The sequence below is a fragment of the Lampetra fluviatilis genome, chromosome 23 (genome assembly GCF_964198595.1).
Source record: "Lampetra fluviatilis chromosome 23, kcLamFluv1.1, whole genome shotgun sequence".
Taxonomy (NCBI): domain Eukaryota; kingdom Metazoa; phylum Chordata; class Hyperoartia; order Petromyzontiformes; family Petromyzontidae; genus Lampetra; species Lampetra fluviatilis.
Genome location: NC_136297.1, coordinates 926,363 through 945,163, shown reverse-complemented (window position 1 = coordinate 945,163; position 18,801 = coordinate 926,363). Strand labels below are relative to the sequence as shown.

Below are 18,801 nucleotides of genomic sequence, written 5' to 3'. Positions count from 1 at the left end.
GTGAACATGAAAAGGAACTGGCCCAAGCATGTGATGCATGAACCCTCAAGAAAGTGTGGATCTCCTACAACCCTCGTCTTCCTTGATCCATCGCCCTTTCTTCCAGCCTTGCCTCTGCCCTGCACACCGCTGGCATGGCGCACAGCTGATGCTGTCCATGTTGTGTCTCTCCTCTCGTTGCTTGTCTGTGCCCTCCCTCCCCTCTCCTGTCGAGCAAGGAGGTGTCTCGCTAACAGCACTCGCTCCCGACTATACGCGTGGTGGACGGGATCTTTGTCTTCTGCAGTTGTCCTTGTAGAGCGCACGCACACACACACACATGCACCCACGCACACACACACACATGCACGCACACACGCACGCATGCACGCATGCGCCACGCTTCAGCGGCGACGTTAATGTGAAGGTGAAGTCGATTCCATTGATGTGTGGAGCGGTGGCCCGATCTCTGACTGCCATGAGCCCGGCTACGCATTACCCGAGAGTTACGGGTTGGTTATCAGGTCCCCCGTGCTCGAGTGAGCCGCGCGTGCGGGGAACGTTGTGGCGGAGTGGCGGCGCGATGGTTAGCCACGCACTGCGCTACGAACCCGACGAGCCGAGTTCGATTCCCGCTCGCGGCCACCGACACCACCGGTGACGATTGTCTGACCGGTCCTGGGGCCTTCCTCTTGGTCGACTCGGCCTCAAATGAGTACCTGGTGCAGTGTGTAAACATCGCCGTTGGGGAGACAAAGGCGGCCGGGCGTGGTGCTGGCCACCAAACCCCCTCGGGTGCCGCGCGGTGCCTTCGTAGGTGCTTGCTAACAGCACTTGCCCCCAACAGCCTGTTCAGGCTACATGGGGGATCTTTGTCTGTGAGTGTGTGAAACATTAAACCCATCTTTCACAATACTGATGAAGCTGATAGCAGTATCAGTTGTGTGGGTAGCCACTGACCCTATGGTCAACAAAGATTTAAAAAAAAGATCCCCGTGCAGCCTGAACAGACTGTTGGGGCAAATGCTGTTAGCGAGCAGCACCTATAAAGGCCGGAGCGGCACACGAGGGGGTGGGTGGCCAACACCACGCCTGGCCGCCTTTGTCTCCCCAGTGGCGACATTTACACACTGCACCAGGTACTCATTTGAGACTGAGTCGACCGAGGGGAGGCCCAACACCGGCTCAGATATTCGTCACCGATGTTGGTCGGAATCTAACTCTGGTCGCAGGGTTTGTAGCGCAGCGCGCTGACCGCTGCACCGCCGCTCCCCACACACGCGCACACACACACGTGCTGAGCTAAATCAAAGTGGCCGTTAAAAAAAATCCAGCCACCAGCATTTCAGAATCAGAATCTTCATCTGGACCGGAGGAATCCGACGAGCTTACTAAGCTCTTCTCCACGTCTGTACAGTCGCCGCGCATTGCTTAGTTTCCACGTGATAATTTTTGTAGGCCCCCACTGTCGATCCACGGCTGGACGAGTCCCATCCCCTACGCTGCGTCAACCACTGGGGGTTGTTCGACCGCAATTGGCGCCACGCTGGTCACTACGGCTTGGTGAGAAGGGGGTGGGGGGGTGGTGTCAATAGATTCGAGCCAGATTGCGGATGCCTTGGCGAGGCGCAATCACGGATTGGCTCCGGCTCTGCAGGCAGCCGGTGGGCGAACCGCCACCCGGCCACGTCCGCAGGGGCCTCGCGCTGGCGTGGCTCGGATGCCACGCCAGTGGTGAAGTCGAAGGTGATGCCCTCAAAAATGAATTTGTGGGAGTGTCACGATGACTAGGAGATGTTGACTACCTCACCCAGTATGCAGGAGGTCGTGGGTTTGATCACGACCCTGACGATGCCTGCCTGTATATTGGAGGCTGCAAGTTCTCTCTCCCCGTGTTCGCGTGGATTTTTCTCCGGGTCCTCCGGTATTTTGCCCTCCACATTTAGAATCAACGTCACGCGTTTCGAGTGTTTGGCTGCTCCTATAAATTTCCACGTGATGACGATAAGCCGCTCCGTTGGGCTATCATCACGTGTGGCCGAGGTGGCTTCTGAAAATCAAAATTAGTTTATATCATGGGACCTTTTTGTCAGTACCAAAGTATGAAAAATAAGAAAAGGTTTTACCCTTTTCTGGCAATAAAACAGGAGGTGTTAAGATGTTCAAACATTAAATAGCTGCTCACCCTGAGCTATAAATGCCCTGATAGCGCATTGCCTTTGTAGTGTTCACCTTGTGGCGTTCTCTGCTCTGACACTGGTGGTAGTGAGACTGGGCCATGAAGAAGGCTGCTGTCTCTGGTGTAGGCCAATAAGTTTCAAAGACAATGCCATCTGTTATCAGAGCCATGTTTGTTTTCATGTTCACCACAAGTACAGTGTGTGGTTAATGCAGACGTGATTCCTTGCAAAAGGTATAATCGTTTTGGCGTTTGAACATCTTGACACAACTGTTTTATTGCCAGAAAGGGTAAGAAAAAACGTATTGTTAGTTTTTCATTGCACAAATACAAAGATCCCCCATATAGCCTTAGCAGACTGTCAGGACAAGTTCTGCTAAATCCAGCTCCTATGAAGGCCTGCAAAAAAAATAGTTCAGATTGCTTGTTTGAATCGGGGGTGGGCGGCGGTGCGGTGGGCGGCGGTGCGGTTAGCGCGATCGTCTCCCCGCGGGGCTCCGCTCGACGGGCCAAGGGTTGCGTAGCGTCCCCCTCGTGTGTGTGTGTCCCCCCCCCCCACTAAGGCGCTCTCCGTCTCCACGGACGTCACCGGTGTCGTTATGGCCCCCCCTCCCTCCCCTCCCCCTCCTCCCCACAGGTGCCGTCGCACGTCTGGCTCCCCGCCCGGGCGCAGCGGGCGGACGCCTCACTTTGTAACGAATTTAAGGCAGCATGACACGAGCAACGGAAGGTGAAGCCTGCCGGGTGGGCCCCGGTAGCGGGCCGGGGGGAGGCGGCCGTGGCGGCCATGACGGCCGTGGCGGCCATGACGCCCCCCTCGTTTCTGCACTTGCTTCTCCTGTCGATCGCTTTCTCGCTCTCTCTCGCTCCGACCTCCAGCTAACGGCAATCTGAAGCTTCGCTTAACCCGCGCGGGGTCGGCCAGGTCTCGAAAGGAGGTGGCTGCGCAGAGCAGGAGGGGGGTGCAGTCCAGGGCCGCGCCGAGTCGCCGGCGCTGAGATGCCGAGCGTCCGTCGCGGGTCTCAGCTGCCCACGATGTAAAGCGGTCTCTGGGCCCGGTCACCAGCGACTCGCACAGAGACCTCACATAGAGGCCCGTAGACTCACATAGAGACCCGTAGACTCGCATAGAGACACATAGACTCACATAGAGACCCGTAAACTCCCATAGAGACCCGTAGACTCGCATAGAGACGCATAGACTCACATAGAGACCCGTAGACTCGCATAGAGACCCATAGAAGCACATAGAGACCCATAAACTACATAGAGACTCATAGTAGCAAATCCAGATCCATAGAACACAGAGACCCATAGAAGTACATAGAGATCCATAGATTCACATATAGACATCCAAAGACTTGCATAGAGACCCATAGATCCCCACATAGAGACCCTCGAAGACTCGCATCGACCGGTTGTGATGGAACTGGGTTTCCAAGTGTCAACGAGTTGACGGTTCTAAGCGCGTCTCCGTTGACGGCACAAAAACAATATTGCATTCGGTTTAGTTCGGCACTTAATTTGGCTGCGTTCCTCTTCTGAGATTGAACAGTTGTCGATTTGAGCGGTATCTCGACAAACATTGCCCTCGGCCTCAATTTCGGAGCTTTGCCCTCGGCGGCAGAGCGGGGGGGTGGGAAAAGTGCCGCCCCACTAAATCCGCGTGCGAACCAGGGGTGGGTGGGGGGGGCCCGTTTGTGAAGAAGGGAAGCTCGGAGGTAGCTCTGCGGTGTCCGCTCCGCTGACTGTTCCCTGGCGTGGAGGGGTCTGCGCCGCCGCGTGCGTGGCACAAGCGGTGCGGGTTCATCGTCCCGTGACGATGCATCGCCGATGGCCCAACCGAGACGGACTGAGAGGGAAAAATGTTTATATGCAGGGTGCTTAAAAAAATGCTAACACTTATATGGGACTGTCGTTTTTAATGGAAAAAGAATGGACAAAACACTGTAATATGATAACAAATGTATGTTAATAGCTTAAACAAGTTCACCATCATTGTCAACACGCGCCTGGAATCTTCTCCAGGTGGTCTCCAGAGCACAGAAGCACATTTCTTGTGGTGTTGTTGCAAATTCTAAGAAGTGTTTTTGTAAGCACCCTGTATATACACAGTAGGTTCTCGATTATCCACGTGCAGTTCTCTTAATCCCAAATTAATAACCTAAAAACAGCTATGCATTGTTATTCTTGGAGATGTTTATTTATAAGTAACACGGTGCTTAAATCGAACAAATATGTTACTCCGGTTAATCCTAAATCCACGTGATCGCCTCTTCAGTACAGTAGTTGCAATATCTTTACAACGGTGGGGTGGAGTTTGATTGATGTTGATTGGCGTGGCTCTGCTATCATCCACTGAGTGGGCCAAGTCCTCTGTAGGGGAGCAGCAAAGTGTTCTCGCCGAGCAGGCGCATCGATCGGTCGACGTTCGTATTCGTTCTAAATTTATACCCCTATATTTGTGGTTTTTGGCATAGAGATCCGCGGAAAATGTTGAAATTGTTGGATTATCCGCGATTTTGAATTATCCACGGCCGTCCTACCTATCATTGGCGCCGATAATCAAGAGGTATTAATTAAAAATAAAGTAAAATTGGACGTCGGCACACCTTCCCCACTGCACGCAGCCAGCGCGGACTTTGTGGGAACGATGCTGCCGCCTCTCCCCTCTCCCTCCGCCCATCCCCCCGCCGTGAGCCGCGGCTCTGTCGCCACAACCCCGATCCTTGCGCCGAGGTTTGCAGCGGTCCGTCGCGAGAAAAGCCTCCGTCGTCCGCGAGCCGTCGCTTCCCTCAGACTGCTCAAATCCGCTGCCGAATCTCCCTGTCTGTCGCCACAACCCCGATCCTTGCGCTGAGGTTTGCCGCGGTCTGTCGCGAAGAAAACCTCCGCTAATCGCGAGCTGTCGCTGCTCTTGCTCAAATCCGCTGCCCAATCTCCCTGCCGTGAGCCGCGCTCTGCCGCCAAAACCTCGCTTGCCGCGGCGCCCTCGCAAGACGCGAGTGGCGCAACACGTTGGCAGTCGAAGGCCGTCGCGTCTGCTCTGCCGAGCGTGAGCCACTGCCTGGGGGCTCCACGGTGGCTTGGAGATGTTGACTACCTCGCCTGGTGTGCAGGAGGTCGTGGGTTCGATCCCGATCCTGACGCCCTGCTGTATGTTTGGAGTTTGCGTGTCTCTCCCTCTCTCTTTCCCCGTGGTCGCATGGATTTTTCCTCTGGGTCCCTCCGTTGAAGAGTATTTGGCTGCTATGAATTTCCACACAGGAAAAATACTTTTTTTATTGAGCTGTCATTTGTGGCCAGGTCGCTCTTCTGAAGAAGAGCGTCGTAACTCAGCGGGGACTTACCTGGTACAAAATAACGAAAAATAGTTTATAGTTTTAGTTGTGCCCAGAGAAGGAACCTTTTTTTATTAAATCACCACCTTGTTGTGACTTACGAATCGTAAAGCATGGGACGGTAGCGGAGTGAGAAATGGGTCAAAGGTCGAAGAGCGACACAAAAGACAAAGACCCCCCGTATAGCCTTAACAGACTGTTGGGGCAAGTGCTGCTAGGGAGCACCTATGAAGGCCGGCATGGCACATAACAGGGTGGGTGGCCAGCACCACGCCCGGCCGCCTTTGTCTCTCGAGTGGTGATGTTTGCACACCACACCAGGCACTCATTATAGGCTGAGTCGACCTAGGGGAGGCCTAGGACCAGTTCAGATAATCGTCACTGGTGTTGGCCGTGAGCGGGAATCAAACTCGGGTCACCGGGTTCGTTGCGCAACGTAGCACTAACCGCTTACACTACCGCTACATGCACGCACACACACTCGCACCCACCCGCACACGCACGCACTCGCACACACACACTCGCACCCACGCACTTGCACGCACCCACGCACGTACACACACACACACTCGCACCCACGCACGCACACGCATGCACGGGGTTCCGCTGACCGTTGAGGAAGAGCGTGTGAATATTCACGGAGTGGAAGCCAGGGGGGGACACCTAGAGACCAAATGGTAAACCCACTGTGGTCTGCGCTCCTTCAGCGGAGGAGGAGGAACAACGACACGAACTCTCTCTTTCACTGCTGAAGCCCTCTCTCTCTCTCGTCGTGGCAGCAGCAGCAGCAGCTGGACCTCCACATTGGCACCGACATCCTGAACAACCACCACCACCACCACGCATCGCTGCTGCTGCTGCAGCTGCCATCGTGCGAGGGCATTCAGGCACTGACCCTTGTGCATAGCGTGCTGCAAACGAGGGGGGGGGCAGGGGGGATGGACACGTTTCCCATAACGTCTCCCTGTTGTGTAAACCTTAAACCTCCTCGGCGTTATTGACGAACCCTCTGGGCTTTTCGTTGGCCGCGCCTGTGCCCCGCTGCCAACGTGGCGGCAGCATCGCCGGCCTCGCCGTCGCGATCGCGCCGCACGTACGGGGGAAGCAGAATCAGAGAATCTTTGTCCTGGAGGAATCCCATGAGCCTGTGAAGCTCACTTATTTCAGAGATGTTCCAGTCGGAGCAGCAGCAGCAGAGAAGAGAGGGATTCACTTGTGCCCCCCCCTCCCACCGCCCCCACCCCCCAGCCAACGTCGATCCGGCACAGCGATGAATCGTCGTTGAGTGACCGGCGAGCCGCCTTCCTGGCCGCGCCCGCGGGTGAAGGTCCCCACCTCGCGCTGGGAGCACTGCACCCGCTTTTCTCATCTCTCCTCCCGACGTGCAAATTAGGCCCCAAGCACACTGCACGTGCCTGATGATTGGCAGTCCGCGGGAATGTCTCTTGGACTGTGGTCGAGCGGCACCACCGATCTGCTCGCACGGCCCTGCGCGTTGCCGTGGGGCCTCTGCGCTCGTTGCTCACTCCCTCGCAGCTGAGCTCCACCTCCTCGATCATCACCACCACCATCAGCATCATCATCACCACCATTATCACCACCATTATCACCACCATCATCATGACACGCCTCGACCACCACCGTCGCAAGCCTTTGCCACTCGCATCATCTTACCACTATCATCATCATCACCACCGCCACCACCGCCATCATCACCACCACGCCTCGACCATCACCGTCGCACGCCTCCCACCACCACCACAATGGCAAGCCTCCATCAACACCACCGCCGCCGCTGCTGGCAAGGGGGGGGTCTGTTATGAGGGGGGTGTGGGTCTACGAGACCTGCAGCAGTTCGTTGGCAGCTACTGCTCCCGCTGTTGCATTGAGGCACTGGCTTAGGAGACGGACTTTGCGGGGGGGGGGGGGGGTGCTTGGACAGGGGACTTGTGTGTGTGTGTGTGCGTGCCTTCATAGGTGCTCGCTAACAGCACTTGCCCCTACAGTCTGTTAAGACTATATGGGGGGTCTTTGTTGTGTGTGTGTGTGTGCGCGTGTTAGGAACCCGATGACCCGAGTTCGATTCCCGCTCACGGCCAAGACCAGTGACGATTAGCTAAAGCGGTCCTGGGCCTTCCCTAGGTCGAGTCAGTCTCAAATGAGTACCTGGTGCGGTGTGTAAACATCGCAACTGGGAAAACAAAGGCGGCCGGGCGTAGTGCTGGCTACGCACTCCCTCCTGTGCCACAGTGCCGACCTTCATCGGTGCTACTTGCGAACGGCACTTGGCCCAACAGTTTGTTTGAGTCTACAACGAGGGATCTTCGTCTTGTGTGTGTGTGTGTGCGCGCGTGTGTGTGCGCGCATGTGTGTGTGCGTGAGTGTGTGTGCTGCGTGTGTGCGTGCATTTAACCCGATCCTGGTCCGATGACGTGTGCGTAGGTCATCGGTTTTTCTTCCGATTCCATTCTGATGACGTGTGTGTGTGTGTTTAGAGTTCATAGTCATACCCTCGTCTGTCTCGCCACCGTGTCCCTCTCCCCCCCCCCCCGCCCACCTCTCTCTCTCCGGCCCGTCCTGGACGACTCCCCCCGTGGCCCCGCAGGATAGTGCTGATCAGCGCCAAGCGATCGTTCTGCACCGTCTTCTCGGTGCTGCCATACCGCGAGGGCACGCACCTGGGGTGAGCCGCCACGCCGCCACGCCGCCACGCCGCCACGCCGCCACACCGCCACGCCGCCACGCCACCACACCGCCACACCGCCACGCCGCCACGCTCGCCGCTCCAGCCAGGAGCCGGGAGCAGGGAGCCCACAACAGCACCGCGTGCTCACACTCGCTCTGTACCTGTGTGACCCCCCCCCGCCATCACATTGTGGTCTCTAAACCCACAGCACTTGCACCTGCAAACCCATAACACCATGGTCTATAAACCCCTGACACCGGGGTGTCTAAACCCACGACACCAGGGAGTCCAAACCCATAACACCGTAGTCTATAAATCCATAATTCCTGGGTGTGACATCTCACAGCACCTGGGTCTGTGACCCTGATACCGAGGCCTCTTAACTCGTAATCTCTGGGTACGTGTCACCTGGTTCCAGGGATCAATTTCAGCGGGTCCGACTGATTCGGCGAGCCATGAAGTATTTACACACCCGGCACACCGCAAACGGTAGACCATTCAACGCCTGTGCCGACCTGTCACTGCAGTCGACCAGCAACCGGGAATTTATATTGTATCACCTAAGCGCAAGATTCTGTATCAGTGTAGCGAGCTGTCAGACTGCTCCGTGCCATTTGTATATTGTATGTTGAACTTTTTTCGCACCGTACGTAGCCAACCGTTGCTAATCAGAGGTGCGGGGGTGGACGAACAACAAACTAAACACGAAAAGCAGTTTCAAAGAAATGTGTCTTCAACCCGGGCTTCATAGGCGCCGCTCACTAAAAACACTTGACCCAGCAGTCTGCTTATTCTATACGGTGGGGGGGGACATTTGTCTTGGTGTGTGTGGACGCAGCGAAGTGCGGGCCGAACCCGGGAGGCAGAGGCATGCATCCGGTGGTGTCCCCACCTCCACGGAGATGGTGATGGGCCTGGAGGGCGTGGAGCTGGGAGCCGATGGCAAGGTATCGATGCTTGTACAGACAAAGATGCCCCGTTTAGCCTTAATGGACTTTTGGGGCAGGTGCTGTTAGCGAGTACCTACAACTAAACTACTATAAACTATTTATGTTTTGCCAGGTAAGGCCCCACTGAGCAATGTAGCTGTTTTTCAGAATCGATCTGGCCACATATGAGAGCTCAACGAAGTGGCTCATAGATAATTGTTTTTTTACCCTTTTATCTGGCAACAAAACTGACACTTTTTTTTAAAAGGAGTCATGTTTGCATAGACCACAATACCTGCAGTCATAATGCAAACAAAAAACATAACTGGTAATGTATGCACTGTCCTTGAAGTTGATTGGTCCACACCCGAGACAGCTTTCCTTAGAGCCTAGTCTCACATGGTGTTGGACCAGATGACGCCAAAAGGCGCACAACTCATTTTGTTACTGGCAAATGAGGTTGCAATGGTGTAAATGCTTACCCCGAGCTCTCATACTCTGACGGTGCATTGTGCATTGTCTTTGAGTTGTGCGCCTTTTGGCGTCATCTGGTCCAACACCATGTGAGACTAGGCTCTAAGGAAAGCTGTCTCGGGTGTGGACCAATCAACTTCAAGGACAGTGCATACATTATCAGTTATGTTTTTTGTTTGCATTATGACTGCAGGTATTGTGGTCTATGCAAACATGACTCCTTTTAAAAAAAAGGTGTCAGTTTTGTTGCCAGATAAAAGGGTAAAAAACAATTATCATATTTTGTTACTGGCAAATGAGGTTCCAATGGTGAGGTGGCTCATTGTGTGAAAATCTATAGCAGCCAAACTCTCTCAACGTGTGATGTTTATTCTAAATGTGGAGTTGCCTGGTTTGTAGCGCAGTACGCTAACCGCTGCGCCACCGCTCCCCATATGCACACTGACGGACACACACACCGCGTTACAACAATGCTCACACGCGCTCGCGCTGGTCATGGTGATGATGATGCTTTTGATAATGGGAGTGTTGGTGTCGGTGAAGATGATTATGTTGATAATGATGGTGAAAGTGGTTTTGCCAGTGATGGGCTGGCCAGTATCGATAATGACGGTGGTGAGGATGATGATAATGTATGTACGTTGAACTTCTTTCGCACCATACGTAGCCAACCGTGCTAATCGGAGGTGTGGGGGAAGGACAACAAACTAAACACAAAGAGCAGTTCTAAAGATAAATTAGTTTTCAAACTAGATGATTTGAAAGTGCATAGCTCCAGTGGCTTCCTAATAGCATTCCAGATGGCCGCAGAAGCGCATCTAAAAGCGCTGTGCAATGATGCGGTGACCACCGTCTTTGTCCAGCGGTTAGCCAAAAGCCACCGCCGCTACTGCGAGGATGGCCGGAGTTTGCGCGATGGTTTATACTCTTTGACGAGGTCGGCGAGGTATCGTGGTTCATTTGTGGCAAGAACTTTGTGTGTAATGTTGATGATGGTAGAGTTGACGATGCTGGTGGTGGTGATGACGATGATAACAGTGATTATAATGATGGCGAAAGTGGTTTTGACAGTGATAGTGGTAATGATGATGATGGTAGAGGTGGCGACGCTGACCATGGTTGTTGTGACATTGGTGATGATGATGAAGATGTCGGTGATCACAGTGATTATTATTATGATGATGGTAAAAGTGGGTTTTTTGGGTTTTTACAGTGGTGGTGTGTATGGTAATTATGGTAGAGGTGATGATCAGGTTTCAGTTTCATGTATTAGGTATAGCCCAGTGAGCCATGTGGCTCTTGACTCGGGTGCAACCGCAACAAACAAAAACATGAACAAGAAACATCTTAAAGTGACTACACGCAACAGAAACATCCAGGAAAAACAGCAAAAGTGTTCCAGAAAAAAACACCGAATATCAACGCTGTGTGCTAAAATCCCTGTAGGATGCAAGTCAAACAATACCAACCATAATACAATTTATACTAAAGTTATCCCGCTAACTCTGTACTTCAACAAACAAAAAAATATGATGATGGTAGAGGTGGCAGTGATGACGATGGTTGTTGTGAAGATGCTGATGACGACGACGAAGACGACGGTGGTCTTGAGGATTCGTGACGAGCGTGCCCCCCCCGTGTGCGTCGTACAGACCGTCTCGTACGCTCAGTTCCTCTTCCCGACGTTCGCCTTCCTGGGCCGGAGGGGCGATGCGCCGCCGCCACTGCCAGGGGTGGGCGGTGGGGGCAGCAGCTCGGGGCCGCAGCCCCTGCAGCAGCGCAACAGCACGGGCCGCAACCTGGCCCTGTTGCGCCAGGCCACGTTCGAGGGCCTCAAGCCCAGCAGCCCCGCCGCCGTGGAAAGCGGTGCGTCTCAGCGGGGGACGCGGGGGGGGGGGCATGGGCGGGGGTGGGTGGTACGGGCGGGGGGGGGGGCATGGGCGAGGGGAGGGGGAACGGGCGGGGGGGGGCACGGACGGGGGGGGGGCAAAGGGCAGGGTGTTGAAGTCAGGTGACTGCATCAGGAGCAGTGAAGTGTATTTCTGGGATGTCTCTTTCGTATCGCCGTGATGTTTACTTTGTGGATTGGGGCATTGCGTCGTTCAACATTGTTACGGTCTGTTCTGGATGACCAGTCGCATACTGCTGAATATTTTTTTATTTTACATTTGTGCATCATCAGGTCTATCTGCATCTACTGCTGCCATGGTTTGTGCAGTGGATGCGGTTTAGGGTGGACCATGAGCAGCTTTGTGGAAGACTAAACCCAGGGATTTTCTGCGTTTAGGTCTTTCCTGGGTTAAAAACAAGCGGAATACATAATAGTAATAATAATTCGGAGTATATATTGGCATGGCGCGGCCTGGCTTTGCACCGCTGTGCCCCGTCGGTGTGGGACTCACAGCGAGAGCCGTGTGACCCCCGTGCAGGCCTGGGCCTGGACGCCGTGGAGTTCCTCGAGTACAACCCCAACCTCCTGGAGGACCCGCAGTGGCCGTGCGGGAAGCACAAGCGTGTGCTCATCTTCCCCTCATACATGGTACGGTCCGATCTCACCTCCTACTTGGTATGGTCCAATCTCATCTCCTACATGGTATAGTCCCATCTCACCTGCGACATGGTATAGTCCCATCTTACCTATATCGGCAGCATAATGGAACTTTCAGAGATCCGAACAAACCTGTTCGTATGACCAGTTGCCTGTTCGGACCGAGAGTTGGAAGTTCAAACTCCGTGCAACAGATGGCGGTGATGGCATCTACATCAGCAGAACATGAAGAACCAGTGGCATCTACATCTGCAGAACATGAAGAACCAGTGGCATCTACATCTGCAGAACATGAAGAACTAGTGGCATCTACATCTACAGGAAATTATACAACTTTTAAAGTTATTCCCCATGTTTAGTGTACACGCCATACAACATGTTTGGAATCAACAGGAGTAAAGTTGGACTTACAAACCTCTGGAACCTAACTCATTCGTAAGTAGAGCAGTCCCTGTATAATGTAAGTATTTAACTATAACATGAGAGCTGAGCTTTAGTTAACACCTGGCGACGCTGGATGTCATCTTCACGAAAACGTTTGGCTTGCTTTTCAACATTATCCAGGGTTTTCGCTGATTCAACCAAAATCAATTGGCAAATGTGGCCATTGTCATAACAACTTGATTTGGATCAAGTTGTTTGGGATGGCGGAGGGAACAGCTAACATTAGACCTCTACACGATCCAAGCCAAGAGACACTGATGGTGGATCATAATGGGACTAATCGAAGGATGGCACGGTGTTTTTTAATCATTCATTCATCGCGTTCATTGTCACCACCGGCGCCATGATCAATCCACTGCTGGATGAAGGCCACCCCAAGCCATATCGTCGTGTTTAGTTTGTTGTCCATCCCACCCCCTCTGCCGCTGCACCTCCGATTAGTACGGTTGGCTACGTATGGTGCAAAAGAAGTTCAACGTACGTAACGTACACACCGTCAGCGCACAGTTCTTGACCACCACGATGGGCGTCAGTGGGCATAGTCAGGCCACGCAGAGGCCCCTGGAGACCCAGGGTGGGGGGGGTGGAGGGGGGTGCCGCATGCCACGTCGAGGGGTGGGGGAGGGCGGATTATTCATTAGTTGTGGGGTCCTCTCCTGCGTGAGACCCAAAGCAAATGACCATAAACTAAAACTATTGATTATTTTTTATTTATCAATGTAGCTCTTTTTCCGATGTGACGCTGGCTATATGATAGCTCAATGAAAGTGACTTTTCATCATCATCACGTGGAAATGTATAGCACCTGCCAAATACTGTGAACGCGTGATGTTGATTCTAAATGTGGAGGGGAAAAATCGGAAGACCTGGAGAAAAATCGATGCGACCATGGGGAGAAGCGAGAGAGAGACACGCAAACCCCAAATATACAACAGCAGGCGTCAGGGTCGAGATCGAACCCACGACCTCCTGTAGACCAGGCGAGGAAGTCAACATCTCCTAGCCACCGTGATGTTAACCCCCTTTGCTCTGGGTCGCCCTGGGCACAGAACCTGCTGTGCGCGTGATCCTGAGACAGTTTTGTCGGTGCCCCCCCCACCCACCGTGTACCCCCACACAGACGACGATCATCGAGTACGTGAAGCCGTCCGACCTAAAGCGTGACATGAACGACACGTTCCATGAGAAGTTCCCGCACATCAAGCTCACGCTGAGCAAAATCAGGAGGTGAGTCTCACCCCCCCTCCCTCCCTCTCCTCCCTCTCTCCATCACTGCTTCCTTCCCTCTCCTCCCTCCCTCTCTCCATTACCGTTTCCCTCCCTCTCTCCCTCACCTCTGTCCCTTACTTCCCTCTCCTCCCTCCCTGGAGTCTCTCTGGGCTCTCCCGGGGCTCGGGGGGTAAAGGAAGGCCTTTGGTTGTAACGCGGCTCGGCCTCTCGTGACCAACACCACGGCTCGCTCTGCCGGGTCTCCGACCGTGCGCGAGTGGGACACGTATCCCATCCGTGCGCTGCGTCGAGTGGAGGAGGGAGTACGACACAACGTGCTGCTCGCGTTGCGTTGGAAACCCTCTGAAAGCCAAAGCACTTTCCCCAACAGTTTGGTAAAGGCTATACGGGCGGGGGATGCTTGTCTTTGACACGCGTGTGTGTGAGCGGCAGTGCAGCGGTTAGCGCTATGCTGCGCTATGAACCGGGCGACCCGAGTTCGATTCCCGCTCACGGCCAACACCGGTGACTATTATCTAAATCTGTCCTGGGCCTCCCCCTAGGTCGGCTCAGCCTCAAATGAGTACCCGGTGTGGTGTATAACACCGCCGCTCGGGAGACCAAGGCGGCCGGGCGTGGTGCTGGCCACCCACCCCCTCGCCCCGTTTCCGGCCTTTCGTAAGTGCTCGCGAGCAGCACTTGCCCCTACAGTCTGCGAAGGCTACCCGGGGGATCTTTGCATTATTATGTTTGTTGTGTGCGGCGGTGGCGGCAGCCTGAAGCGCGAGATGCGCAAGATGGCGCTAGAGGAGTGCGCGCTGGAGGAGTCGACGGTGGCCGTGGCGTTCGTCTTCTTCGAGAAGCTCGTGCTGCAGGGCAAGCTCAACAAGCAGAACCGCAAGCTGTGCGCCGGCTCCTGCCTGCTGCTCGCCGCCAAGATCAGCAGCGACCTGCGCAAGCCGGAGGTCAAGAACCTCCTCGACGTGAGGACGCAACGCGCGCATCACAAACATCACCCCCCCACCCACCCCCGTGTAGCCTGTAACAAGAATGTTGGGAGCAAGCGCTGCTAGCGAACAGCGGCACCTAACGAAGGCCGGCACTGTGACACACGAGGGGGTGGGTGGCCAGCACCACGCCCAGTCGCCTTTGTCTCCCCAGTGGAGATGTTTACTACACACCGCCCCCAGGTACTCATTCTAGTACGCTGCCCCCCTCTGCTGCCCCCCTCCGATCCCCCCCCTCCCCCCCCCCTCTGCTCCCCTTTACATCCCCTCCACTCCCCCCCCTCTGCTGCCCCCCTCCGCTCCCCCTCCACTCCCCCTCCACTCCGCTGCTCTCTCCCCCCACCCTTTGTGCCACCAGAAACTGGAGGAGCGTTTCCGCGTGAACCGCCGTGAGCTCATTGCGTTTGAGTTCCCTGTGCTGGTGGCCCTCGAGTTCAGCCTCCACCTCCCCGAGCACGAAGTGCTGCCCCACTACCGCCGCCTCGCCAGCCACGCCTGAGCCGCCCGGGGTGGTGGGGGGGGGGGGGGGCCGCGGGGGACCGGAGTCGCCTCTGCAAGGTGCCGTCCCTCCAGAATCGGAGAATCGGAGTATTTATTATTTATTCTGGAGGAATCCGACAGGCTTTCAAAGCTCTTCTTCCACACGCGCCCATTAGGGGCGCGGTGAGGAACGCCGAGGGGTGGTGCGGAGCCCAGACCCTGCCCCACGGGATGGTGAACCGTGAGTCCCTGTGCAGGCCTGGTGCAGGCCTGGTGCAGGCCTGGTGCAGGCCTGGTGCAGGCCTGGTGCAGGCCTGGTGCAGGCCTGACATGTGTGGGCAGTCCCGGTGAGTTGGTTCGGTTCCTCCTCCCCCGCCCCCACCCCCGCCCCCGCTCCCCCCGCCGAGTATTTGCAACCGCGGAAAAAGAAAAGAATAAACTAACATTCCTTACCCCGCGGGAAACCAAATCGTTACGCCGTCCATCGTGACCGTCCTGTGTTCGGTCTGCTGCCCGGATGGGCAGGCGCTACAATCCGCCCATGTGAGGGATGCGCGCACCAGCTCCGCCCGTGCGTTTTCCACCGCGACAATTCCGGCATGCCCTCGGTGAACCGACGTGGTCAAACATTCTGGTGAACCGACGTGAACATTCTGGTGAACCGACGTGGTCAAACATTCTGGTGAACCAGTGTGGTGAACCGACGTGGTGAACCATTCTGGTGAACCAGTGTGGTGAACCGACGTGGTGAACCGACGTGGTGAACCAGTGTGGTGAACCAACGTGGTGAACCAGTGTGGTGAACCAGTGTGGTGAACCAGTGTGGTGAACCGACGTGGTGAACCGGTGTGGTGAACCGACGTGGTGAACCAGTGTGGTGAACCGACGTGGTGAACCAGTGTGGTGAACCAGTGTGGTGAACCGACGTGGTGAACCAGTGTGGTGAACCGACGTGGTGAACCAGTGTGGTGAACCGACGTGGTGAACCAGTGTGGTGAACCAGTGTGGTGAACCGACGTGGTGAACCAGTGTGGTGAACCGACGTGGTGAACCAGTGTGGTGAACCGACGTGGTGAACCAGTGTGGTGAACCAGTGTGGTGAACCAGTGTGGTGAACCGACGTGGTGAACCAGTGTGTTGAACCAGTGTGGTGAACCGACGTGGTGAACCAGTGTGGTGAACCGACGTGGTGAACCAGTGTGGTGAACCGACGTGGTGAACCAGTGTGGTGAACCAGTGTGGTGAACCGACGTAGTGAACCAGTGTGGTGAACCAGTGTGGTGAACCAGTGTGGTGAACCAGTGTGGTGAACCGATGTGGTGAACCGATGTGGTGAACCGATGTGGTGAACCAGTGTGGTAAACCAGTGTAGTGAACCGACGTGCTGAACCAATATGGACCGCCGGTGCCAATTGGTGCCGTAGGGTGGTGATGGGGGCATGCTAATCCCACCTTGCCTCCCACCTTGCCTCCCCCCTCGCCCTGTGTCTGTGTGTTGGCGCCCATCCGCGTGCGTCGCCCGCGGTCACATGGGAGGCACCCCCCCCCACCCCCCCCACCCCCCCCCCCACCCCCCCCCAACCTCCTGACCCACTCGCCCCCTCCCACATTCAACCCCACAAGCCCCGCGACCTTGGTCCGATGTACATATCCTGTCGCGGCTCGTTTGACGCGTCGCGCTCCCGATGATGATTGTGCGCCCGCGCGCCCCCCTGAGTTTACTCGCCAGTGCCAGCTTAGTCTCCTACCCGCCAGCCTCGCCCCCCCCAGCCCTGCCCCTCGTGTTCGCTGCTCCCCCCCCCCCCCACACTGACCCCCCCTCACTATCTCATGCAGCCGGCGATCGACGGTTCCGCTCGCATCATGCATGGGGGTCGTGCACACACACAGACACGCATCAGCGTTACCAATCCGTGTCTGTGTGTGTACACCGCTAGAGCTACTGGAGCCTGAGGCCAAAAGAAAGTATGCTGCTTGCACCGCTGTAGACTCCTGATACCAGTGTAGACATCGCTAGTTGTTCCACTTTAGACTCCACTAGAGTCTGATGCCAGTGTAGAGATCGCTAGTTGTGTCACTATAGACTCTACTAGAGTCTGAAGCCAGTGTAGAGATCGCTAGTTGTGTCACTATAGACTCTACTAGAGTCTGATGCCAGTGTAGAGATCGCTAGTTGTGTCACTGTAGACTCTACTAGAGTCTGATTCCAGTGTAGAGATCGCTAGTTGTTCCACTATAGACTCTACTAGAGTCTGATGCCAGTGTAGAGATCGCTAGTTGTGTCACTATAGACTCTACTAGAGTCTGATGCCAGTGTAGAGATCGCTGGTTGTGTCACTATAGACTCTACTAGAGTCTGATGCCAGTGTAGAGACCGCTAGTTGTGTCACTGTAGACTCTACTAGAGTCTGATGCCAGTGTAGAGATCGCTAGTTGTGTCACTATAGACTCTACTAGAGTCTGATGCCAGTGTAGAGATCGCTAGTTGTTCCACTATAGACTCTACTAGAGTCTGATGCCAGTGTAGAGATCGCTAGTTGTGTCACTATAGACTCTACTAGAGTCTGATGCCAGTGTAGAGATCGCTAGTTGTGTCACTATAGACTCTACTAGAGTCTGATGCCAGTGTAGAGATCGCTAGTTGTGTCACTATAGACTCTACTAGAGTCTGATGCCAGTGTAGAGATCGCTAGTTGTGTCACTATAGACTCTACTAGAGTCTGATGCCAGTGTAGAGATCGCTAGTTGTGTCACTATAGACTCTACTAGAGTCTGATGCCAGTGTAGAGATCGCTAGTTGTGTCACTATAGACTCTACTAGAGTCTGATGCCAGTGTAGAGATTGCTAGTTGTGTCACTATAGACTCTACTAGAGTCTGATGCCAGTGTAGAGATCGCTAGTTGTGTCACTATAGACTCTACTAGAGTCTGATGCCAGTGTAGAGATCGCTAGTTGTGTCACTATAGACTCTACTAGAGTCTGATGCCAGTGTAGAGATCGCTAGTTGTGTCACTATAGACTCTACTAGAGTCTGATGCCAGTGTAGAAGAGTCTATAGTGGAACAACTAGCGATCTCTAGTCTGATGCCAGCGTAGAGATCGCTAGTTGCACCAGCAAGGCCCTCGTGACTTGATTTATGACTCGGGACGGTGCAATGGGCCACAGGTGCTGCCACCGTGGTCTTATGGGAAGCAGCCCGATGGCCCTCTCCGTGAAATGTGAGAGTTTTCGGAAAAAAATTAATGACCATAATAATTAACGTTGCAAACAAACTCCTTCATGCGTTCACTTGGGGCTGAGCTGCCAGGATGTGGGGCCAAAGTGCCGCTTCCTTCTTGGCTTTGGGATTCGACCTGGCCAACAGCAGCAGCAGCGTGCTTTAGCTAACAAACCTGGCCAGTAATTTACACTTTAGTGAACACCCCTGGTGCATACAGCATGCTTTAGGGAACACACTTGGCCAGTATATTACACTCAAGCTAACAAACCTGGCCAGTACAGCATACTTTAGCTAACACATCTG

The 18,801-nt window shown here is 54.7% G+C and overlaps 1 protein-coding gene across 4 annotated transcripts in view; it reads left to right on the top strand.

Annotated features, from left to right (window-relative positions):
• Nucleotides 1-16,033, top strand: part of LOC144940596 (CDK5 and ABL1 enzyme substrate 2-like) — a 28,941-nt gene extending 12,908 nt beyond the window's left edge. For 2 of the 4 annotated variants that reach the window (XM_078866817.1, XM_078866818.1), the window contains 8 exons: nucleotides 2,796-2,888; nucleotides 8,105-8,182; nucleotides 9,024-9,132; nucleotides 11,241-11,454; nucleotides 12,018-12,127; nucleotides 13,701-13,807; nucleotides 14,565-14,772; nucleotides 15,155-16,033. In XM_078866817.1, coding sequence (XP_078722943.1) covers nucleotides 2,796-2,888; nucleotides 8,105-8,182; nucleotides 9,024-9,132; nucleotides 11,241-11,454; nucleotides 12,018-12,127; nucleotides 13,701-13,807; nucleotides 14,565-14,772; nucleotides 15,155-15,295 — 1,060 coding nt within the window. In that variant the 3' untranslated portion in view covers nucleotides 15,296-16,033. The remainder of the gene's footprint in view (nucleotides 1-2,795; nucleotides 2,889-8,104; nucleotides 8,183-9,023; nucleotides 9,133-11,240; nucleotides 11,455-12,017; nucleotides 12,128-13,700; nucleotides 13,808-14,564; nucleotides 14,773-15,154) is intronic. The other 2 variants (XM_078866819.1, XM_078866820.1) reach the window with 2 other exon arrangements.
• Nucleotides 16,034-18,801: the final 2,768 nt, after the last annotated feature.